This window comes from Argopecten irradians, chromosome 12 (assembly GCF_041381155.1).
Source record: "Argopecten irradians isolate NY chromosome 12, Ai_NY, whole genome shotgun sequence".
In the NCBI taxonomy this organism is placed as follows: domain Eukaryota; kingdom Metazoa; phylum Mollusca; class Bivalvia; order Pectinida; family Pectinidae; genus Argopecten; species Argopecten irradians.
In genome coordinates this window covers 11,016,006-11,042,547 of record NC_091145.1, presented here as the reverse complement: position 1 = coordinate 11,042,547, position 26,542 = coordinate 11,016,006, and the positions used below count along the sequence as shown (strand labels likewise).

Genomic DNA, 26,542 nt, shown 5'->3' with positions numbered 1-26,542 from the left:
GATTGTGACGTCGTCTTTTGACATGAATTTCGTGATGTCATAATCACAAAAAGTTGGGACTAACTAACTGTAAATTGTACATTACCCATGTCATTTTGGGATATCGAAACCCCCGAATTGGAACCAATCAGCTATACATATGAACGATATTTCTGAAGATCCGATTTTTTTTTTATAAAGATACCATATCCATCATCTCCTTAAAAGTTATTCCTATAAATAAATCCTGGTAGGATGTTTACCTTTTGAATGCTCCGCAGTTGTAGAAAGTGAAGTTTTTGGACACAAACAGTTTCCCAGTCTCTGTGGAGTTGATGGATAATTTGATATCGCGATGACCTGGAAAAACAGGAGACAGAAAATGTCGATACCATCAAGCTTGTAAGCATATAGACTAAACGACATTGTTAAAATGACCTAAAATCAAGTTTCAGTTTAAAGGGAGATAACTTATCTCTGGTGATTGAATTTACAGGAGACCGTCTGTGTAAGATGCCAAGTTAAGTTTTCTTTTGTGGCCAGACATATAAATCAGGTTATGTATAACAAAATTAGGTGGTGCACGTTAGATGGTCCAGCAGGAAATATCTTGATAAATCTGATACATTTGTCATAAAGTTCGCTCTAAAGGGACCAAAGCATTAAATTTAACCAAAAGGTTACAAAAGTTTTCTGGAGGACATAGAGCTAAATTAGTCTCCTTACAAGATGTAAAATCAAATTTTAGAGGAAATAGAAAGAAAGAAAGAAAGCAGAAAATAAAAAAAAATGAAGGAAAAAGAAAGAAAGAAAGAAAAGAAAGAATGGTAAAAAGGAAGTAGTCTTTACCTGCTTCTCCGAAAAGAAGTCGGAAGTTTGTGACATTAGGAGTCTGACATGTAAGTCCATAGGACCATCGCTCAGCTGGAACTGACCAGGGTCCAGTGTCCAGAGCAAACACACAGCTGTAGTTGGTCATTCTGGGCAGCTTCAGGATGGACAAGTGGACCTGTGGTAACAATGTTCACATCAGTGACATGTACATTATTATAACCTATGAACTATGACCTATAATCCACTTTGACCTATGAGCTGTTACAAAAGATTTGTATTGACCTATGAATTATAACCTCTTGATCCCCTTTGCTCAATATTAGATTCATAAGTTTTGATTATCATTTGCAGGATTTCTGTGACCTCTGTACTATTGCCTAAATTTGACCTTTGATCCTCATTTGAGAAATTGTATTGCTGATAAATAAAATAGAAAAGAAGGATATTTTTTATGATGCTGAATTCATGAGATCAGCAAGTTGAAATCCGATTCCTTATCGATTTCACTTTTGGGTCTTTATAAACATACACATGTAATTTGTTCGTAATAATGTAAGTTATATCATCAGCTGTCAAAAGTTCACATCTAGGAAAAATAAAGGATATAGAATATGAAATATTTATAGGGTATACTATAGTAATAAGACTTGGAAAATCTACAGAAGCTAAAGAATCTATTAAGAACCTGAAAATTCTCATTTCAAATATCATGCTCTCTAATGTACAGGTTCATACAGAGAAACTCATGCTTTAAAGTATTATCATGCCAAGCTCAGAGTTTGCATGCTGTCTTGATTTCTGCTGTATGGTATCACAATTTTTCTTAATTGTTGTTTTTCATAATTCATGTACCTTCACATAGGTATCCAAACAATAATTTTTACTCTAACTATGCCAGTTAGACCTCTCTTTCAATTGCATATAAATTACTTTGAGTGAAAATGAAATTTCTCAAAATACTATGTACCCCATCAAATGTGATAAACTATGAATTCGTTTGGAGGTACACATGCATGCTTTCATTTATAATTTAAAACTCCATTTATAAAATATTGATCTTAACGTCTCTTGCAGTCAAAATATGACAAATAGATTTAAGAGACAATCATGATAAGTTGGACTGCTTGAAGAAAATAAGGGTTCGTAATTGCAGGTAAATATGGTATTCTAGCAAAAACCAATAAGAGTATGCAATTGTTGAATTACAGTATTTCAGCACCAGGATGTTCGACAGATGATGGAGTTAACGTGTACAACTTCACAGAGGGTAGCCTGCACTTGTAACCCTATTCCGTAATAAGCGTCTATCTAAATGTTCCAATACGGTTATAATGTGATGGACAAAACAGGTAATTACCTTTTTACTTGTAACGGTTAATTAAATGTTTAGGTAATTAACTCGGCATGCAGATTAAAATTTAATAGAAGCACGTACATCTCTAACTCATCTCGCCTTCGGTGACCAATTTCTCAACAACGTAATTAAAAGTGTTTTCTGTGTATCGTCTCAGTGAGGCCTGCCCACTATGTATAATAAATGATCTTGTAAGGGGAGATAACTCTATTACCTGCATCGTCTGAGAGGAAATTGTGAGTACAATCCAGTAAATTAGCTATCGTAATACCCCTAGTCTTGTTATAGCTAATCACCTCAACAGCAATTTGTGTTAACTTTTTATCTCTGGGGCAAGACATTATGAGCTTCACATTTGGCAATGGTTTTTGTCAAAATTCATCACTCGTTTATACTTGTTTTTTATCCTACATGTACATGCATAGTGGTAGCCGTATAGATCTGGAAAACAGCCAATTAAGGCTAAGAAATTACATCATTTGGAATCTTCTATACAGCTCATGGGAATATTTTTTTGTAAGATTGAAGTATTTTTTACATCAGATTCCTTCAACAGATTATCCCCACTCTTAAAAAATCAAGAAGATTCGTTAATCAGAAACCATGAAGCTTCATTAATCAGCCTAAACGTCTTACAGAAAATTGGTTCAACAGAAGATAATACTTTAAGAAGTAAAACCACTAGGAGTTCGCTGTAGGAATTTTGTAGAATTAGTATTAGTAATCGGATAGGTTTCTACAATGTGCACATATAATACAGATATATAAATAAAGTGTGATATATTGTACATAATTATGATGATCTACATGATACATATTAATGTTTAATTTCTTTTTACTTGCAGGAGTAAATACAAATACTTAATTTTTTTGAGTACTGACATGCAATTTGGACATCGTTTTTTACCAGAAAAAAATATTCCTACCTTTAAAATTCAAACAATCTTGTGCTTGAACAAGAGTTATCCCCCCTACTCTGAGAAATCAGAATCCTACTATTTTGATAAATGTTTTTACATATCTCTATAACATAAGAATAATTGTCACAACCGTCTGCTAATTAAACAATTAAATTCTTGTTGTGACATAAATTAATGGGCAATATATTATAGATTTTCATTTTTTTTGCAGTTTATTTAGGTCATAGATTCTAATGATTTGTTTATATATGTAAATAATGATGAAAAATTGTCAGTTGATGAGAGTTAGCAAGATGGGATGTTGTTTAAAAATCAATGGTGTTATATTCATGAAATGTATATTAGGATTGATGTGATGTGATGATACATATTTCAGACTCAGATTTCGTAGATAAATGTGACGTTAGAACTATGGTAGTATAAAGCGTTGACCAGTATTAACCCTAGCTCCAGCAGTAGAAATGGCTTTAGCAGCGTAAGTTATGATGGTGGTCGTTAATATTCCCAGAAGCCTCTGATATCGGCGAATTAGTACTTACAATCAAAGAACCATTCAACTATAAATAGATATCAAAATAAAAATATAAGTCATACCACATAACACGTTTACACCACAATAACGCTCAGAATACCTACAGACCTTCTGTGTCACGAAAAAGTCGTGGAATGTTGAGATTATTCTACAGAATGTAATCAATTTCAAAAAAGGATACTGTTTAGAGTGCAAAATACATGATTTAAGTCATTTTGAAATGTAACATTTGATAGCTATATAATTTAAATTGGAAAAACATGAAATTTATCAAATCACTGACCTTTTGTAATTTTTCCATTTATGATCATAGCTTTGATTATAGTTAAATTTTGCTATCATCCATTACCATGGGGACGGTCGGTATTCAAGTGTATGAAACACATCTAAAGCCTTTTTTTATAATTTTATTATAATGATGTAATCACTAAATGAATGTATACATGAACTCCCATCGGATGTCGCTTCTGAGAAATTCATCACTCAATTACGATATGATATTATTGATTTTATCGTTATCGCCAGGCAAACAAAAAACACTGGTACAGTGCAATTCACTCGACACATTTCGTGACAAAGAAGGTCCCTAATGGTAGAAGTACAGCCAGGCATACTCAAAAAACAAAAACACATTTCCTGCATGGTCAATGTATCAAGAAAAAAAATCACAGCAAAAAATAATGACGAGTCATAATACACAGATATAAAATCACGATGCTAAATATTGATATTTCTAAACAGGCAAATGCATATTGACAACTCTAAGCAGGCAATATATCACCAACAATGTTCAATGGTATTATAATATATACATAATGTGATTTACACGTACAATGAGTCTGGTGACGTTACATTAAGGAACGATTTAACACCGACCATTTTCTAGAATGATGTTTTGACTAAGAATTTGACAGATATGGGCATCAAACACAAAAGCTCTTAAAATCTCTTGTTTATATGAAATGGAAACAGGACGCAACGAGACAGAATGAAAATAGGTAATGGTATATGCTCAGGGTTCCCTCCCTTTATTTGATGGTAGGCAGTGGCATAATTGAAACAAAAATATCAATTAAAACCTTAAAAGATTACTGTCAATATTCAAAAGGAATTGAATTGAAATTGGAATCCAAATTCCAGTTGGCAGTAAATGTTGTATTAAAATGATTTAATAATTCACTAAAATGTTTTGTGTATAAAATTCTACTGAAAATTTCATGGAGAAAATTTGTTTCGCAAAGTGGACAACTTTTTATAAGAAAAATCTACTACGATACAGGCATGCTATATCTTCCCATGCTATACAAAATTCAAAATGGCTAGTTGACCAGATTTTACAAACAATGCAATAAGGCAAGAGAGAAAGATTTGTTTATTGAGGGAGATGATATGCGATTTATATCTCTGGCATGCATGTATAAATAATGCAGGCCACAATGCACCACCCTATATCTATCTTGGGTGTCTATAACTAAAGTGCAAATTTTCTTTCTCCTTAATTTCAGAAATATCTTAATCTCTAGTGTTGAAATGAAATTTATTTTTATTTACAAAAGATTACATTCTTCCTATTGAAAACATTGTAGGCTCAAAACAAATATTTTTAAACAGGCGATTTGTTTTTAGTAAGACGAATCCTCTGCGGGTTACCTTAAACATGTTAGGTCTGAACAGAAATAGCTTCAGATTAGAATTTAATCTCGGGAGATAGCAGTGATAAGATGGGATTACTAAAAGATTTGTCTGTCTGTGTTTTGACATTAAAGTTGGGCCCAGGGCTGCTATGTTCACATAACATACAATACCATCCATGTTGATAATGCAACTTTTAGGAATGTGACGTCAAGTTATCATTTCTCCAGGAATTATATACTTCAACTTCTGATTTGATTTTCTTGTGATAAAGGTGTCAATCAAACTAAATGTAGATTTTATTATAGATAATGCCTAAACAAGGGATATTTTAGTAGTTTATATTTCCAAGAGGTTTAACAAAATCTTTTAATTATCTATGACCCATGAACAACAAAAGTACAGTTGTATAGAAAAAAGAAAAACATAATAAAAATATGATAAAATATTGACTCATTTTTCATATTTCTGTCTACAGACACAACAAAGCCTACAACATTAAAAGTCATAGGTCATGGCCCTTTACAAACTAAGGTCATAACCTGAGTACAGCTTGAAAGGTCAAAGTTCATACCTTGATGACAACAGAGGCCGAGGCACTGGGAGGGGAAATATCCATGATAGTAATACAGTTTCCAACTTGACCATTCGCCCATCGGTCAATATCAGGGTTGGAGCAAGCTCCCCGGACAGTGCATCTGAAAAACAGTAGAAACAAGTTGAAGCAAGAGAATCATTCATTTGGATGATTTCACAAAAAAAGTACTACAACCATTTTTGTTTTTTAACCAGCTGTTACAGAAGTTAAACTTACCTATTCTCTAGTGTACACCAGCCACAGTATGGATCTTGGCTGGACAAGCAATCGTAACAATTCGAGTGGCGCTGACAATTCTCGACACGTAATCTGGAAACCTGTGAAAAAGCAAGACAACCACATCAACATGAGAAATGCTTTTTACTCTCTTCATAGTCAAATGTCCTTTATTCTCTGAACAACATTAATAAGTCAATAGAAAGAAGTATGGTATGTTATATCTTATTTGCTATATATACTCATACAAAGAATGCTACAGGTTAAAGAAGTAGAGAAAAGCTGGAGTTCCAGAGGAAAAAACACAGACGCACAACCTGAACTTGACCCATTACAGTTGGCCTTGAACATGCAACCCTATGGCTATATAAATATAATGGCAGACACCTTAAACCATTGGCTACACCAGATTGCATAAATACCTAATTTAGTTTTTGTTTGTTTGATTTGTCTAACGTGTTATCAACAGTTATGTGGTCAGGGTTGTTGGTGGAGGAAAGCCAGAGTTCCTGGAGAAAAACCACCAAACAGTGGTCAGTACCTGGCATGAACTTTCCACGATATTTAAACTATTAGATCATCTTAATCATTCAGCTTGCCTGGTTTGGTTATCAAGTACCGTATTCGCCGTAATTAGCGGTCAGGGCACTTAATAGTACTAAAGAAAAAAAGGGGGAGGGGGGGGGGGGGCTTATTAGTGAACCGAAATGTAAGTTGTTGAAGAAAAAGAAAAAAGTCGACCATATTTTTGATCTTTTTGAACTCATGGAACATGCTTTGTAAATCTATTACAGTAAACCTGCAATTGTCTTTTAACCTTTGAGATGCATTATTGTGTCGTTATTCTAAATATTCCTATTTCAAAAGACTCGTAAATTCATGTAATATGGGATATATTGCTGATGTTAGGGGCATCACATGTTGTAAAACATTATAAAATCCATTGGGGCGTTTATGCAACTATCAACTCTTATTTAGAAAAGGGGAGGGGCGCTTATATGGGAAGGGGCGCTAATTAGGGTGAATACGGTAACAGATATAACTGAACCTATACTATAGACACCTACCACTTTATCACTCATTGTAAACAGGTACTGATTCGAGGAGTCCAGCTGCATATCCTTATTAATAGAACTGCGCTGGTCAATGGTCAAGTCGGTCCGATGATCCTGGTCATATTCAGTGGCGCTGACATTAGAGTTGATGACAATCTGAAGAAAAAATTGATCAGACATGATAATTACAGTGCAAGGTATAATTGATAGGAATAATCTTTAACGTTAAGATTTGATTGGAAATGATCGGTAATTATATGAACTCTAAAACTGTACACAACTTTGTTTCGCATATGATTTACAATTGGCAAATTTCATAATCCAAAGAAATTCGTGACTTGATATTTACATCACTTATAAAACTGAAATGAATTTCCATTCATTTTTCATACCTGTGAATGTTAATCTTTACAAATTTCTGTTGAAATAGAAATCATAAAAATTAGTAGCTGCGAAAGAAAGTTGGGTTACATTAGTCCTGTAGATTGTTATCAATTGGTCAGAATTTAAAATTTTCTTCCTGAAGTCAAAATTCCAAAATTACCAGCTATATGTTTTCACATTTTTTACCTTTTTGATGTCTCCATGGTTCGTCCCTATAAATGCGACAGTAAAATCGGTGGTGGTAGACAGTGCGATGGAGGTCAAGGTCGTGTTTTTATACTCAAGGACAGGTTGGGCTGTTACAGGTAATATTCCAGCTATCCGGCTAAAACTGTTCTTCCTGGGAATTTGGAAGCACAGTAATGCTTCATCACTTTCCATATTATCCTGTAAGAAAATTTTAATGAGCAACTTTAACACTGAAAGTGTATGATAAGATACAAAAGTGGAGAAAAACATCAAACTTGTCCAAACATGGTGATAATTGATACAAAGTGACTATTTTCACCCCTCGTCCAACCAAAGTCATATTTTGAGAAATCGGTTGACAAGTGATATATCTGAAGAAATAAAAATTGAATAAGAAGAAAAAAAAGATAGAAATTGCTGTGATTGTGCAGAAATTTCCTGTGTATGGTGATATGTGAATAGGGCAAATATTAGTGAAGGATGACTTGAGTTAATTGACAGCTATAACCATTCTCTCTGTGTAGTAGAGAGAGGGAACCTTCTCTCTCTTTGTTGTATGTGAGAGAAAGCCTTCAATCTATTGTCAGTAATGACCATTCTCTCTGTGTGTATGGAAAGCTTCAATCTATTGTCAGTAATGACATTCTCTCTGTGTATGGAGAGGGAAGCCTTCAATCTATTGTCAGTAATGACCATTCTCTTGTGTGTATGGAGAGGGAAGCCTTCAATCTATTGTCAGTGTGACCATTCTCTCTGTGTGTATGGAGAGGAAGCCTTCAATCTATTGTCAGTGATGACCATTCTCTCTGTATGGAGAGGGAAGCCTTCAATCTATTGTCAGTAATGACCATTCTCTCTGTGTGTATGGAGAGGGAAGCCTTCAATCTATTGTCAGTAATGACCATTCTCTCTGTGTGTATGGAGAGGGAAGCCTTCAATCTATTGTCAGTAATGACCATTCTCTCTGTGTGTATGTAGAGGGAAGCCTTCAATCTATTGTCAGTAATGACCATTCTCTCTGTGTGTATGGAGAGGGAAGCCTTCAATCTATTGTCAGTAATGACCATTCTCTCTGTGTGTATGGAGAGGGAAGCCTTCAATCTATTGTCAGTAATGACCATTCTCTCTGTGTGTATGGAGAGGGAAGCCTTCAATCTATTGTCAGTAATGACCATTCTCTCTGTGTATGGAGAGGGAAGCCTTCAATCTATTGTCAGTGGTGACCATTCTCTCTGTGAGTATGGAGAGGGAAGCCTTCAATCTATTGTCAGTAATGACATTCTCTCGTGTATGTGTAGAGAGAGAGGAAGCCTTCAATCTATTGTCAGTAATGACCATTCTCTCTGTGTGTGGAGAGGGAAGCCTTCAATCTATTGTCAGTAATGACCATTCTCTCTGTGTGTATGAGAGGGAAGCCTTCAATCTATTGTCAGTAATGACCATTCTCTCTGTGTGTATGGAGAGGGAAGCCTTCAATCTATTGTCAGTAATGACCATTCTCTCTGTGTGTATGGAGAGGGAAGCCTTCAATCTATTGTCAGTAATGACCATTCTCTCTGTGTGTATGGAGAGGGAAGCCTTCAATCTATTGTCAGTATGACCATCTCTCTGTGTGTATGGAGAGAAAGCCTTCAATCTATTGTCAGTAATGACCATTCTCTCTGTGTGTATGGAGAGGGAAGCCTTCAATCTTATTGTCAGTGATGACCATTCTCTCTGTGTGTATGGAGAGGGAAGCCTTCAATCTATTGTCAGTAATGACCATTCTCTCTGTGTGTATGGAGAGGGAAGCCTTCAATCTATTGTCAGTAATGACCATTCTCTCTGTGTATGGAGAGGGAAGCCTTCAATCTATTGTCAGTAATGACCATTCTCTCTGTGTATGGAGAGGGAAGCCTTCAATCTATTGTCAGTAATGACCATTCTCTCTGTGTGTATGGAGAGGGAAGCCTTCAATCTATTGTCAGTAATGACCATTCTCTCTGTGTGTATGGAGAGGGAAGCCTTCAATCTATTGTCAGTAATGACCATTCTCTCTGTGTGTATGGAGAGGGAAGCCTTCAATCTATTGTCAGTAATGACCATTCTCTCTGTGTGTATGGAGAGGGAAGCCTTCAATCTATTGTCAGTAATGACCATTCTCTCTGTGTGTATGGAGAGGGAAGCCTTCAATCTATTGTCAGTAATGACCATTCTCTCTGTGTGTATGGAGAGGGAAGCCTTCAATCTATTGTCAGTAATGACCATTCTCTCTCTGTGTATGTAGAGGGAAGCCTTCAATCTATTGTCAGTAATAACCATTCTCTCTGTGTGTATGGAGAGGGAAGCCTTCATCTTGTTGTCAGAGTGACCATTCTCTCTTGTGATGGAGAGGGAAGCCTTCAATCTATTGTCAGTAATGATCATTTCTCTCTGTGGTATGTGAGAGGGAAGCCTTCAATCTATTGTCAGTAATGACCATTCTCTCTGTGTATGTAGATGGAAGCCTTCAATCTATTGTCAGTAATGGCCATTCTCTCTGTGTGTATGGAGAGGGAAGCCTTCAATCTATTGTCAGTAATGACCATTCTCTCTGTGTGTGTGGAGAGGGAAGCCTTCAATCTATTGTCAGTAATGACCATTCTCTCTGTGTATGGAGAGGGAAAGCCTTCAATCTATTGTCAGTAATGACCATTCTCTCTGTGTGTATGTAGAGGGAAGCCTTCAATCTATTGTCAGTAATGGCCATTCTCTCTGTGTGTATGGAGAGGGAAGCCTTCAATCTATTGTCAGTAATGACCATTCTCTCTCTGTGTGTATGGAGAGGGAAGCCTTCAATCTATTGTCAGTAATGACCATTCTCTCTGTGTATGGAGAGGGAAGCCTTCAATCTATTGTCAGTAATGACCATTCTCTCTGTGTATGGAGAGGGAAGCCTTCAATCTATTGTCAGTAATGACCATTCTCTCTCTGTGTGTATGGAGAGGGAAGCCTTCAATCTATTGTCAGTAATGACCATTCTCTCTGTGTGTATGGAGAGGGAAGCCTTCAATCTATTGTCAGCAATGACCATTCTCTCTGTGTGTGTGGAGAGGGAAGCCTTCAATCTATTGTCAGTAATGACCATTCTCTCTGTGTGTATGGAGAGGGAAGCCTTCAATCTATTGTCAGTAATGATCATTCTCTCTCTGTGTGTATGGAGAGGGAAGCCTTCAATCTATTGTCAGTAATGACCATTCTCTCTGTGTGTATGGAGAGGGAAGCCTTCAATCTATTGTCAGTAATGACCATTCTCTCTGTGTGTATGGAGAGGGAAGCCTTCAATCTATTGTCAGTAATGACCATTCTCTCTCTGTGTATGTTGAGGGAAGCCTTCAATCAATTGTCAGTAATGACCATTCTCTCTGAGTATGTAGAGGGACGCCTTCAATCTATTGTCAGTAATGATCATTCTCTCTGTGTGTATGGAGAGGGAAGCCTTCAATCTATTGTCAGTAATGATCATTCTCTCTGTGTGTATGGTGAGGGAAGCCTTCAATCTATTGTCAGTAATGACCATTCTCTCTCTGTGTGTATGGAGAGGGAAGCCTTCAATCTATTGTCAGTAATGACCATTCTCTCTGTGTATGGAGAGGGAAGCCTTCAATCTATTGTCAGTAATGACCATTCTCTCTGTGTATGGGGAAGAGAGCCTTCAATCTATTGTCAGCAATGGCCATTCTCTCTGTGTGTTTGGAGAGGGAAACCTTCCTATTTCAGTAAAGACCATTCTCTCTGTGTGTATGGAGAGGGAAGCCTTCAATCTATTGTCAGTAATAATCATTCTCTCTGTGTATGAGAGGAAACTTCAATCTATTGTCAGTAGACTTCTCTGTGTAGGAGAGGAGCCTTCAATCTATTGTCAGTAATGACCATTCTCTCTGTGTGTAGTAGGGAAGCCTTCAATCTATTGTCAGTAATGACCATTCTCTCTGTGTGTGTATGGAGAGGGAAGCCTTCAATCTATTGTCAGTAATGACCATTCTCTCTGTGTGTAGGAGAGGGAAGCCTTATCTATTGTCAGTAATGACCATTCTCTCTGTGTTGGAGTGGGAAGCCTTCAATCTATTGTCAGTAATGACCATTCTCTCTGTGTATGTAGAGGGTAGCCTTCAATCTATTGTCAGTGGTGACCATTCTCTCTCTATGTATGGAGAGGAAAAGTCTCTATTGTCAGTAATCTATTGTCAGTAATATGACCATGCATACTCTGTGTGTATGGAGAGGGAAGCCTTCAATCTATTGTCAGTAATGACCATACTCTGTGTGTATGGAGAGGGAAGTCTGCAATCTATTGTCAGTAATGACTATACTCTGTGTGTATGGAGAGGGAAGTCTGCAATCTATTGTCAGTAATGACTATACTCTGTGTGTATGGAGAGGGAAGTCTGCAATCTATTGTCAGTAATGACCATACTCTGTGTGTATGGAGAGGGAAGTCTGCAATCTATTGTCAGTAATGACCATACTCTGTGTGTATGGAGAGGGAAGTCTGCAATCTATTGTCAGTAATGACCATCTCTGTGTGTATGGAGAGGGAAGTCTCAATCTATTGTCAGTAATGACCATTCTCTCTCTGTGTGTGGAGAGGGAAGCCTTCAATCTATTGTCAGTAATGACCATTCTCTCTGTGTGTATGGAGAGGGAAGCCTTCAATCTATTGTCAGTAATGACCATTCTCTCTGTGTATGGAGAGGGAAGCCTTCAATCTATTGTCAGTAATGACCATTCTCTCTGTGTGTATGGAGAGGGAAGCCTTCAATCTATTGTCAGTAATGACCATTCTCTCTGTGTGTATGGAGAGGGAAGCCTTCAATCTATTGTCAGTAATGACCATTCTCTCTGTGTATGGAGAGGGAAGCCTTCAATCTATTGTCAGTAATGACCATTCTCTCTGTGTATGGAGAGGGAAGCCTTCAATCTATTGTCAGTAATGACCATTCTCTCTGTGTGTATGGAGAGGGAAGCCTTCAATCTATTGTCAGTAATGATCATTCTCTCTGTGTGTATGGAGAGGGAAGCCTTCAATCTATTGTCAGTAATGACCATTCTCTCTGTGTATGGAGAGGGAAGCCTTCAATCTATTGTCAGTAATGACCATTCTCTCTGTGTATGGAGAGGGAAGCCTTCAATCTATTGTCAGTAATAACCATTCTCTCTGTCTATGGAGAGGCAAGCCTTAAGCCATTGAATCCTTGAATTTGTAGCCATACAGCTATGAATTTCATTCATATATAGGGAAGCTCAAAGAAAGTCTTAAAGTTTATTGTCAGTAAAACAAGCCATTTCTTTAGTGTACAATCCTTATCATAGTACAAGAGGTGTCTCTCTTGGATAACAATTCCAACTTATTTTTTTCAAGGATCTTCCTGACTCTCCCTGGTTTGTCTTTTGTGCTTACAGTAGCACTAAATTAGATTTGACAGGATTCAATTGTGTGGTGAAAAGACGAATTATGTTTAGTTGTAATTATATCAGTATCATCTATCTGTCTCGCTTTGTTATATATGTCAAAACCTATGCACATAGATTAAAACTACACAATAGTCAAGATAGACATATTGTTGTAATGAACCGTTGCATATAATATTTAACAATATAATAAAAGATTATAATAAAAGGTAAATATGATAATTGTTTCACAATCTCAGACAGCTTTTTTTACTGACAAGCTTTATACAGAAGTAAAGCAAATTCCAACATTTGGCATACAAGCACAGATCTGAAATGGTAGTATATATAGAGAGATAAAAATTGTTTATTTCAATGAAAACACAACGTATCGTACAAGAACCTTTTGTTGCTAGGGTCAAACTTGCCTCATTTCTAAAGGTAAGTTGGTGAAATTCAATTCAGTGTTAAGGAAGAGCAATAAAAGCAAAGGTCAAAAGGATAATGTCTTAAGGTCATCTTGACCCAATGGGTCAGATGATGCAATTTTGAAGACCTTTTTCTTACCAACATTTCTATATAAGTTGTAAGCAGTATTAAGGTGTCATTTGTACTTACATTCAATCTGCATTCTGACCCGCCCTCTATGTATTTATTTCCATTTGCTGAAGAGTTCCCCATCCGACAGAGCCTCACATTGGCAACAATTTTCCTGCGAACCTCACCCATTCCGAACACACACACAGCAGAATTGTTTTCGCCGTTATCTGTAAATGTAGCGACGAGAACTTCCTCCGCACCAGGCTGAAGCATCATGGTCTTTTGAAGCCTTCGCGCAGGTTGAATCACACGAGCAGACGTAACTTTGTTATATACTTTTCCTCGTTCTGTTTTACACACTAACGGTAAATCCACATACGAAGTAAGCCATTCATCCTGTTGGCACAAATGAATTAATTTAGAAATTGCATTTGGACTTTCTTTGCTTTGTGACGGTTGTGTTGTCACAAAGTAGCTATAATTTCCCGATGTAAATCCGGTGATATAATTCACAAGAAATGTAGTACGAATACTCTCCTTGATTGAAACACTTGAGGTACGTTGCGATATCGGTGAAGGTTCTATGTTATTGTAGCTGAAAATTTCGTCTCTTGGACCTAGCTTACGTGTACTGATGGCGGGAATGTTTTGTCGGATGAGGCGATTATTAGAACCAGTGTATGTGGAAGCAATGTACATGACATCATTGCCCCGATTTCCCGGTGCAATATAGGCCACTGTGGAACTGTTTTCAGTATCAGCAGCGATGGCGTATACGTCTTGTAAAGGGAGATCACTCGTCATACTCTCCAACTGACCGTAGTATTTCCTATTAACGTGAAGGTTATTGGAGAATCTGGTTTCGCACGCGCCCTGGAATATACTTCCACATGTTATAAGGATGGGGTGTTTACCTCGTGGATCATGCATAAGTAGCACTTTATTAACATTGTCACGTAGCGATTTTTCGTGCATGCACCGGTCCCCCGTAGGAGGCAGATCACAGAGGGCACTATCATTTTGTGGACCTGTCGATACATTTGCCAAAACGGCCAAATCAAAACTAAGTTTGAATATCCTGTTGACGGCACCAATATATAAGAGATTATTATGAATGACCATGTGATTGAGGAACGGTGTAGTTCTACTCCCTAGTGGAGGCAGAAGATTCACTTCTATTTTGGAGTATACATTTTCTCCATTTAGCAACTTGGCGCCTAGCAACACCAGGCCACACAGCCATATCAGCCAGAAACATTTTCTCTCCATACTCCCGATTGGTCAATCTTGCGGCCCACTCTCATGCAATGATGTGGACCTCGGTCTCTAAGTCATTCCTAGTCTTGTAAACGCTTGTTTCTGGTCTGTCTCATGCATTTTTTTTCTTTCCTTGAATTTCCACCATCTGAAAAATATAAAAGGTTAAAACATTTAAAATATTTTATAGATCAAAATAAATCTATTTATTTTTTAAGTTGTTAATATGAGATTATTCATTTTCAAAAATGTTTATATCACTCCTGTATAATCATTACCCAGTTTATAAATGAAAAAGAGGATGGTGAGCAAATTATTATCAGGATGCAAATGCCACATTAAGCTTTTCACTACTTGCAATCCAGAGGTTTAATAGCTAGTCAAAGAATGCTTGTTACCTCAACCTCAGGCAATCGGCCACCAAGACCCTTTAACACTGACATATGTATCATTGAATATGAAAGCTTTAATCCATTGTTATGCTTCCCAGACATGACTAATACTAGCTACTGACAGGTGCTGTGTCGGTGAAACACCTGTCTAATCTTAACACGCCGACACTAACCTGTGCAGGACACCTGAAACTTACATCAGCAATGGATTTCAAATTTTAGTATATACGTTATTAATATCACCTCTTATCTTTATGCTAGGCAGGTTTAAATCTGTGTCGCGTGTTACAAACATCCTCAATGGACGTCTCGACTGCGAGTAAAATTCAGTTCACATGTGACAACACACGATTGTATTTAAACCGTCCTTGTGCACACGCAATCTTCACTACACTAAATTACTGCTTTAATTGCATCTAGCTAAATGAGATTTTCTACAGGTGGGTTCAAACATGATAAAAACATCGAAAAGGTGTAATAACAAACGATTCATAGCCCTTAAGCCGTTGTAGAGTCTGAATGTCACGGACACAATATTAATTCGTCCTAGACAGAAGCCCCACAGAGATAGAGAAATGACTTGGTTTGAGGTCGTGAATGAATGAATGAAACTCTTACTATACACAATTTGATCACAGTCAAGGTCAAAATTGGTGTCAAATAATTCAAATTTAAAAGTACCTTATTTTGATCTTAAATTGTAGTATGACCTATGTTTAAATACCACCTGCTTATAAAGACCACTTTCTTGAGGTCCTAAATGGTCATTTCCAACAAAATTTGACCTGTGTATAAAGTCCACTTGGCTATAAAGACCATTTTCTTGGGGTCCTAAATGGACAATTTTAGCACAATTTGATCCGCGTTAATAACGACCAATTTCCTTTGTCCCTTGGGTTGTCGTTATTAACAAGTTTTACTGTATTGTAAAAATTTTTAATGAATTCACCCAGTAAAATAAATATGCCCTTGTGTTTTACATATATAATTATATATATTGTGAACATTTTAAGACAAGAAGTCAGAAATGTTCTAGCTTTGTATAAAATTTCGCGGAATCTTTTCATCTCTTTGATATTGAGTTAGACTAATGAAAAAAGATTCTCACACCCAACTGTGACCTGAGTGAACTTACACTGAAATAACCTCGATGTTTACCCATGTATTAATCTCGAGACATGTTTACATAATTATCTGTTTGTCATTCCCTGTTGAAATATAAATGTATATGATATATATTATCTGGGAGCGCTGATATTTGAATAATCACTTTCATGGCCATGGACTGTATAATGAGGAATGTAAATAAAGTCATAATTTATTATATTATGTACATCAAGTTATCTTTTTATGTTCCGTTTCAACAACATTATGAATCCTGCTAGCAATTTTATTCCACTGTATACATTTCTATGTAACCCTGTATAATCTGGACACCTGTATAAACCAGACAACTAGGTCCCACTGTATACATTTGTATGTAACCCTGTATAATATGGACAACTGTATAAACCAGATAACAATCGGCCTCAATATGAAATTAGAGCACTTATATAAAATCCAAAGTATAATATAAAAATATTTAACCGTATATCGAGCTAGAATCAAACTAGGATTTCCCCAATTGTGAAGATATATGCTATTTTTCATTGACAAGAACTAAAAAATTCTAACAAAATCTCATTTCAACATTAATTTGTAAACGGGATGTTTGTCAAAATATGATATAATATAAAACTTTAAATCTGGTTATCCAAGATGTGTATAAAATTCTTCCAAGGCTTTTAGTACCCCCATTGAGATAATAGGATTTTGTGTGATGCAATAATGGGGAAACCCATTCCCCTGCACTTCCCCTCCTCTCTTCAACATATTCCCTAGCAGACAGTACAATAATCATATGAAATTTTACATTTGTAGATCTCAACATTGACCTTACAATACTTATTGTTACACAAATTGTATGGTTAATTTCTACATCGTGAAATATCTCCCTCCCCTAGCTTGGCGCCCTATCCCAATATTAAATACCCTCTCCTTGGCCCCTCCCTTATTTAATACATCCTCCTTGGCCCCTACATCACTTTCCAGTGTTCTGATGGTAGTAAGTGCCCCCTATTTTACGTAATTCCTCCTCTTGTCCCTTTACCTTACCTATTACCCCCTCCTTGGCCCCCTACCTTACCTATTACCCCCTCCTGCCCCTACCTTACCTATTACCTCTTCCTTGGCCCCTACTTTATCTATTACCTCCTCAATGGCCCTACTTTATCTATTACCCCCTCCATGGCCCCCTACCTTTAACTTCTCTGTGCTGATGGTAAGTGCCCCCTATCATACTTAATACCCCCTGTTTGGCCCCCTACCTTACCCATTACTCCTTCCTTGGCCTCCTACCTTTCAGTTTTCTGTCCTCATGGTAAGTGCCCCCTCTCTTACTTAATACATCCTCTTTGGCCCCTTACCTTTGGTAAGAGCCCCCCTACCTTACCCATTACCCCTTCTTTGGCCCCATACCTAATTTATTACCCCTATTTGGCCCTACCTAATCTATTACCCTTTCCTTGGCCCCTACCTAATATTACCCCTTCTTTGGCCCCCTACCTAATATATTTCCCCTTCCTTGGCCCCCTACCTAATCTATTACCCCTTCCTTGGCCCCTACCTAATATTACCCCTTCCTTGGCCCCCTACTTAATCTATTACCCTTTCCTTGGCCCCTACCTTCTTGTCCTGATGGTAAGAGCCCCCTTCCACTCTGATGTCTAATTAATCCACAACTGGTACAATAAACAAATAATCTGTACAGAATCTGCAGTCCAGTATTAAGACAAAGCGGTTTATCAACAAACTAGAGACCAGCTGTCGATGATAAAACAGCTTCTATTACAACACATATGCTACTGTCATACCTAGTGACATCACGTTTTAAACCACCACATGGTCTGGATTCATTACATGTAAACAAAAAAATAAATTCATTTGATGGATCGACCTTATAATTACATAAGTACATGAGAAGCATTCATCCCAAGAATCATCCATCACGTTTGAGTTGGACTAAAATATGACCAAGGATGGGATGGAGAGGTTTTAGGTGTGAAAATGTGTGGGATTTTAATGGAAATTCAAGACACCCACAGATTTAATTTAACGACATGCCAGTGGTTGAGTAAAGCCAGAGTGCCCTGAGTAAAACCACCAACTTCAGTCCATGACCAAGCAACCACTCTTTTAGGGAATGGGCCTTGCATGAACTCGTGACCCTGAGGAGACATTTTAACCCCACTTGGCCCCTGCACTGTGACACACACACAAGAACAATCTAAGACTAAAAGGTTTGGTCATTTTGGCGTCTATAATTAGAAATTTGTAACTGTTTTTATGCACCAGTACCAAAACAATTTCATGAGACCTGTAGAATTCGTTATAATAATTAAGTTAACTGTTTTATTACTGATACGAAGCTTGCAAAAAGATTTACAATCAGAGAAATAGAAAATATTATAATGATGTTATAAAAGTCAGTTTCATTACTTTTTGTGAGCTCTTCACCACAAAATTAGGTATTAATTTAAAACCACAAGGAACATTTTATAGTTTACGACACAGCATCATTATATATTTAATAAGTTAGTACCATACTTATGACATATAAGGAGTCCAGGAAATGAAACTGTACACCAGTCATACAGCTGGTGCCTCATTAGTAAAACCAGATCAATTGGCAAACAGATTTAGATAAGGTGTGATGGAGAGATAAATGAAGGATAAAGACTAAGTTGTGATGGAATGATAAATGTAGAATAAATGATAAGCTGTATGTGATGAAAATATAAATGTAGACTAATTCTAAATACATATTTTAAGGTAGAAACTGTTAGACAAATAGTGGGATAAATGTCAAGTGGATAGACAGATGAATGGACAGACATAACGGACAGACAATGTAATTAAGAAATAAAAGAGGTAATATTGTGGATAGACAGATAGATGGATAGACAAAGTCATGAACAGGTAGAAGTTTAGCGGATAGACAGACAAAGTAATGAACAAATAGAGATTTAGTGGATAGAGAGATAGATGGACAGAAGGATAAAATGCAAAATCAAACATTTGTAAATGGTTGGAATATTAAACCAAACAAAAAAAAGGAATAGAAAAAAAATCATTTAAAAATATATTTAAAATAATATTTGAGAATGAGCTGAAGTTGTCATTTAAACTACTTACTTTTAATACAATTCTCACCACACACAAATGGATATATCCCTGCCACCTGACAAATCCATAATGTCAAGCAATGATGAGAAATCTTATACAGGTATTATATGTGTATATCCGCCAGCCAAGCTCAGACGAAATTAATTCAAGGATGACTAAACCTGAATCTTGAAAACCAATTTCCTCAAAAACAACTTCCCACTGTCATTCCAACTGACTGGGACTTGCAATATCCATTTCATATGAGCTTGTCAATTTCAGAATCGTTCATGCATGTACATTTCAATCCTGCTGTGTGTATCTGAGCTTCTTTCTCCTCGATATTTAAAAGCCTATGGTAGGAAGTACTGTTCGACTTTCCTGTCAATCTCCTTCCTAATGCTTAAAAATATCCAATAGCTCGACTGTTTGCACATCTAAATCAAGTGACACCAAATTATATATACACAGACTTTCAAAACCGAAATCCAGATCTTTTTTTGCTATAATCACCAATCTAAAGAATCTAAAGCTAGGGAGCCCCAGCAAATGTTTTATTTATAGAACGATATGGTCGAGTATTTTGACATTCAGATAAATCTGATATCAATGAAATGTCATGTAACATATTTCCAAGTTCGCCAGCCAATAATGTTTTATTCATGAAGTTGAAGATCAAAATGTTTCATTCAGAAATTTTTTAAGATATCGTACGTTTGTTAAACTAGCTGTAGTATCCTACAGGAGCTAACATCTCTATTACACTGCAAAAATGAAAAGAATTTTACAAGAAGCAAAAGGTACTTTAATACTTATTTGAAGTTATTTATAATGTTCACTTTTGCAAAAATGCGTATAAATTTATACCAACAAGATAAAGAGGCTGTAGCAGAAATATAAAAGAATGCAGATAGATAATTAGATCACAATTATTCTTGAAAACAAAATACGACTACTTAATTTTATGATGCCATCGTTAAGAAATCTGATTTCCTCTACAAACACATCGTTAACTAGCTCCTCGTTTCACAAGGCATTGCCTTTAATTTCTGAATCTTTGCCAACATGAGTTTGCAAAAGTTTCTTTTGAATTTCCCAGATTTTCTGTTTTTGCTGAACACTGGTCCAGTTTACCAAAATATCTCTCAATAGACTGACTTTTTCCTGCAGACTTGTTGCGAGATTTCAGCCCAATTGTTCCCACAAATCTGTCAGGAAAACATTGCTGCAGAAGATCAAATCGGAAGCAACAAGCAACCATTATCACTACGGTGAAAGAGAACAGAAAATAAACAGCCAAATGTGACAAAATATTTATAGACTCAAGTAAAGCCAGGAGCCAAATGCTATGTACTGCTATTTGCTTTAAGTAAGAACAGAGAAAGTACAAAAAACATAAAATTCTCCTGGACTATTTGCAAAGTGTTCAAACAATAAAGCTCTCTTTAAAAGTTATTTTCTAAACAGATTTATTCATTTACACATTATGATTGTGGAAACAATCCTGGCTGTGGAAAATATTAGATATTTTAAGCAAAAAAATATTTTATGGTTATCAATTAATGCCAAAATTTGGAGTTACACAATTCTACCGATGTTAATGTGCATGAAACATTTTCATGGCAATTTTATGATCTAATCGAACCTGAAAAATAAGTTGGATTAGAATCGTTCTTGTCAGTGTTGTGACCCTGTCAGAGCCGTGACCCCTAAATCTATTGGTAAAATTTCCATGACCTGACCACACCTACACGCTTTATGATTAAATGAAATATCTAAGGAGATCAGAAACTTTAAAAGGAGAATCTACTTAGTGTAAATCATCTCCGTATCTAATCCGAGATGTTATACAACTACCATGAAAACAAGACAGGTGCTCTTGAGAAAGATTATGATATCATCCATATAAGCCTCGGGTTGGTTCTACTGTGAGCCTCGTATTTCTATTGCGTATCTGAAACTTTCATTTCATTGATGATTTATTCAGACCCTCTTCCCAATTTAGTGATTACAAAACTTTACGAGTAATTTCTAATTTTATAATTTCATTATGAGTAGTTCAAACTAGTCAATTGCATATTTCTCCAAATAAGCATAAATTCATTTTTACACATATATCTATATGTCACTTGCAACAAATAAGCAAATATCCTGCAAATAAGTTTATGTCCAGAAATAAGCGATTGCCAACAGATCTAAGTGTTTTCTTCACATAATTCACATATTAATCTATTTCAAAGTAAGCTTTCTGAAAGAGATTTACAAATATACATTCTTTTAAAATTTATATTGTATTTGTAATACACCATCTGAGGATGAATACAGCTTAAAACACAATGGCTTATTGTCTATTTCAAACACTTGAGGAACACCCACTTCAGAGCAGGTCATACAGAGAGCAAATGTGGTTTTTTTGCTGTCGTAACATTTGTCGACCTAGATTTTTCATATCAACATTCACCACGAAGAAAATACCGAATACATGCAATAACTTGTTTACTTATTGGCTTATTTACGGTAAATTTCTTCGTACAAATAAAACGAACAAAAGTGCGAACTCTTTAGGATTGATCCTCCAAACAGGATCTGGGTCCATTCATTTCACAAAGGGACGTCCTCGCCATATATTATTCATATCTTCCCCTTTATTTTAAATGCTTGTACATACCATAGATAGCGATGCCCCCATCCCGACAAGCAAATAAGCATTAAAATGTATAACAATGCTCCTTAAATAATTTAAAACTATATACCACTGTGTTTGTCTATATAACTCCACTAGACACAATCAATACTTGGTCCGGAATTATTCAACCACTGTTATCGTACTGTGTGTAATTGTTTTCTGACAAATAATTATTTCCAACATGTGAGTCGATATCATTGTATGTTTTAAATATTCAAAGGACGAGTGACACAAAGTATAAAAGAGTTCATCTATAGCCCAGTGTATTGATTTTACAACTGAACATGTACAACATCATTAGGGCGTAATCTGCATCCCAGTCATAATCTTATAGAGGGCAGTAATTTATAAACATCCTCGTCGACAACACAATCAATACAGATATACACTTATCAAGCCGCTGTACTTCTTTGAAATCGGAAACTTGTCTAATGAGAATTTTTTTCGAGGCATGATTTTTTTTTTTTTTTTTTTTTTCAAAAGCAAGTTGATGATTTGCTAAGGAGTATAAGCTTAAGCTAATAAGTTTTATAATAAAAAAAAAGACTAGCTCTAATGTCGTAATACTTCAGAACACCTAATGGCTATCAATGTTAATATCCACCTCATTATGTATCAGAAATCACATTGCAACACCTACAAGGAACTGTTATGTAATTCTATTTATAAACTGCTAGAAATCAAATTTTCTCATTAATTCAAAATTCATTCATAAAACCATGAACTCCATTGATCAAATATGTCACACTCTGTTTTGTTATACCAATATACCATGCGATGCTGTTTTTAAATGTACACAAGCTTTTTGTAAATTCATTTTGTGTAACATAGTTATAGATTTTGTCGCCACTGGCATCCTAAGTCACCTCATGAATGATGTACTGGAGTAGATAAAAAATTCTTCCTTAATTAAGTGAACTAATATCTACAGTGTCCTGGGGACATTGGTCTTTTTATTTTTACTCACAAATGTATGTATATACACTAGAGGCTTCAGTACACATTTCTTTACTACCAAGACAATAAGATATTTTGCATTCATAGAATTAACACCATTTTGGGAGTTTATCAAGTGTATAAAAATTTTGCAACTTATAATATTCAACTGCTGATAACTATTAATGATTTTTATTATTTTCAATGCCTTTCATCCTATGAAAAGCCAGAGTCATTTAAGGACAAGCTATAGTTCAGTAAAAGCCAAAGGTTCCAGAGAATAACCATCAACCTACGGTCAGTACTTATCAAACTCTTAACAATGTGAAACTTGCATGAATCAAGAGGGTATGGCAAATAGGAAGACAATAGCCTTAACTCATTAACTGCAGTAAGACCAGTATGGCACTCTAATTACACAGTTGAAAACCATCATACCTGGTGAACACCTGTCTCAGTTTTATGACATTGTAACAAAAGGAAGATATAAGTGAATACAAGAGATCCCAGAGGGATCTTGGCACCCACCAAAGAATGATCTATGTCTGATATTGGAAAGAGGGATCTTTTTTCTGCTTTTCAAATTTTTGCAAACAGACTACATATAAAATTTGTGACAGTACTTTCTGAGAAATAGCGGTAACAAACTTCAGCTATCAAAACCCAAGATGGTGACCTGTCATTTTGGTCACCAAATCTGTCCCAAAATGCAATATGCATAACAAGGGCCCTAGGGGACCCTGCACATGACATTTGAGACAGATCCCTTCAGTACTTTCTGAGAAATAGTGGTAACAAACTTCACCTGTCAAAAACCGATTGGTCCCAAAATGCAATATGCACAACTAGGGCCCTAGGAAAACCTATATATTAAATTTGAAAAAGATCCCTTCAGTTCTTTCTGAGAAATAGCTGTGACAAGAATTTTTAACGGACAAACAGACCACGGACGAAAGGTGATTTGAGTAGCCCACCATCTGATGATGGTGGGCTAAAAATGTATAATAAGTACCATTATTGATAGATAGATAGGTTAATCAGATGACAACAAGATTTTCTTTGATACAAAAGAAACTTGCAAAAGAATGTATACTTCATGTCCATCAATCATAATACAGACATTAGCCAGCTAAATTCATATGATAGTAAAACGTACAGTTACTGACTCAACTGATAAAAGTATAATTCTAATCAAAAAAGAAATAGATCATATAAATATAGAATTGATGACAAAGTTCAGAGCCTGTACTCACCAACTCTGGTGTCCGTTCCGTGTCAACTACCTCAAACGTCACATTTTAACAATGATCCAATGATTTCCTGACAAAGTCATCAAATGAACATCAAAGCCACACGAGACAGATGACCCAATCGTTTGATTACAAAGCTAGTATATAATGTATTTATCATACAGGTAAATATCAAAGACTGCCTCACCTGTTTCAAGTCAATCGCATTCCTAACACCCCATTAGCGCACACACTCCAAGTGGTTTAAATCACTATCGACATGGGTACAAATGTATAATTCTATCATAAATCGCTATCATAAACATCGGCTTTGACGAGGTCGAGTGTTGTATTAAATCGCTGTCCCTTAAGGCCTAGCATTAGTTCCCCGTCGGGTCGGCGGTGATACCTTCACCATTATCATTCTTTAGTTTGTTGCTATACATCCGATGGCCATAAGTGGCTATATGACTTGTGTGATTATCTGATTCTGCAGCTGTTTTAGCGGCTTGTTTACGGCGACGTCGATACCTGTAATTACACGCGTACCTGTGAGGTGTTATGGGTTAACCTAGCCACCTGTCCTTGTTACACAATGAGCCTCCCTCGACAGCCCGACAATAACCCGTCAATCAGCCGAGCTTTGTTGGAGAACAACCCACACATTATTTTAACACTTTCAGTTTTAACAGACAGTCATATTATAGGTTAAAATGGGCCAGCCAGTTATTACAATCTCTTAAACAAATGTACATTGTGATCTCTGTCGATTGTGTATGGCATATTATAGGGTAGTAAAACCACCTTGGCGTATAACCAATGAACTGTATACATATTTATATACTCTTGAAAGATAACAACATAGACAGCTCTCTATCACTAGAAAACGGATTAAAAAAAAATTGAAAAAAATCCATTACCGATATTGATTGGCATAATATAGGATCATTTTCACCCAGTCCCCATGTTGTTAGCCAATTTAATACAACCAAATAATAAACCTATTTTGCCTTCAAGCCGATTTAATGGCTCGGATTTAACGAGGGCTTGATACATAATTCGTTCAATGCCTTGTTGATGATGTTTTATATTCATCATAACAAAAAAAATCAATATGTCTTGCCGAAGGTTATAGAGTATTTGTAATATAAACACGCCGTGACATCTGTTAAACAGACAGAAGCGATGATACAGTAGACAGGCGGAAATCATTATATCTCGCTGTAATTATGTAGCTCAATCACGTCACCTGTATTCAGAGTCCATATCAGTGTTGACATAGTACACTACGAGGCCAAAACCCAAAACCCAAATGTAAACACCGACTTAATCTTCTATTTATCAAAAAGTTGTCGAGTGTGAATCGTTTTCGGGTAATTAATAACAAATATGTACAAAGCTAGTCTTATAATTCTAATCAAAAGTCCATTCCCTTGATTTTAGCAAATTAAATGTATGATATTTTCCTTATTCTATAAAATGATTAGATAGTCTCCCCCCCCCCCCCCCCCAAATCATTCACGCATGTGGTGATTAGTAAGCATCCTAATATAGAAGGAAATTAATAGAAGAATTTGCAGAAAAATAAACATTTTTAAAGCATGTGAGTCAGTATTTTTTGAGGTGAAATATAAAATAAACTTGTAAATGGAAGCAAAACTTACAGTTCTAATGCAAAAACACAATATTGCTGAATCTACAGTTTAAACCAACCTTTTTGTCCTGCTAAAGATTAAAGTTATATACATGTTTACATTCAAATCAGTAAGGCTTCTCGGTCCATACCTTGAGCTTTGTTTGCTCAAAATTTTTATGAAATAAAGACTAAACAAAAGGATGGCTCTTAAATCTTGGCATACCCCTGATAAAGAGGGGAAGCCATTTATTTTAATAGATTTATTTTATAAGTAAATATGGTTTCAAATTTCTTGAAAATTTTTAGCGAAGGTGAGCGAAAATAACGCAACAAACATGTAACCTAAACGAAAACAAAGGATGAGGATTACAATATACATGACACAAAGATATATTAATAAGAATAAAAACAACCATAAATTCACACATAAAGGTTGGAAGGTCGGGGTTGGTTGGAGGGATGTTTTAAATTTCTTCTACCTTGTAAAACAGTATGTAAATGCTGACATTTTTAAAAATATTCCCAATTTTCAAAGATGGAGTCTTAAGCTGTATGGATGGG

At 36.0% G+C, this 26,542-nt stretch overlaps 1 protein-coding gene across 13 annotated transcripts in view; it reads right to left on the bottom strand.

The window, feature by feature from the left end:
• Nucleotides 1-26,542, bottom strand: part of LOC138335949 (plexin-B-like) — a 169,364-nt gene that overhangs the window by 28,274 nt on the left and 114,548 nt on the right. For 8 of the 13 annotated variants that reach the window (XM_069285155.1, XM_069285154.1, XM_069285164.1 and 5 more), the window contains 8 exons: nucleotides 13,721-15,047; nucleotides 7,691-7,891; nucleotides 7,133-7,276; nucleotides 6,066-6,166; nucleotides 5,826-5,949; nucleotides 3,627-3,644; nucleotides 829-988; nucleotides 243-339 (listed from right to left, as the gene is read on the bottom strand). In XM_069285155.1, the coding sequence (XP_069141256.1) occupies nucleotides 243-339; nucleotides 829-988; nucleotides 3,627-3,644; nucleotides 5,826-5,949; nucleotides 6,066-6,166; nucleotides 7,133-7,276; nucleotides 7,691-7,891; nucleotides 13,721-14,911 (2,036 nt within the window). In that variant the 5' untranslated portion in view covers nucleotides 14,912-15,047. Of the gene's footprint in view, nucleotides 1-242; nucleotides 340-828; nucleotides 989-3,626; nucleotides 3,645-5,825; nucleotides 5,950-6,065; nucleotides 6,167-7,132; nucleotides 7,277-7,690; nucleotides 7,892-13,720; nucleotides 15,048-15,297; nucleotides 15,322-24,369; nucleotides 24,497-24,553; nucleotides 24,852-26,542 lie in introns of those variants that run through there. The other 5 variants (XM_069285165.1, XM_069285168.1, XM_069285161.1 and 2 more) reach the window with 4 other exon arrangements.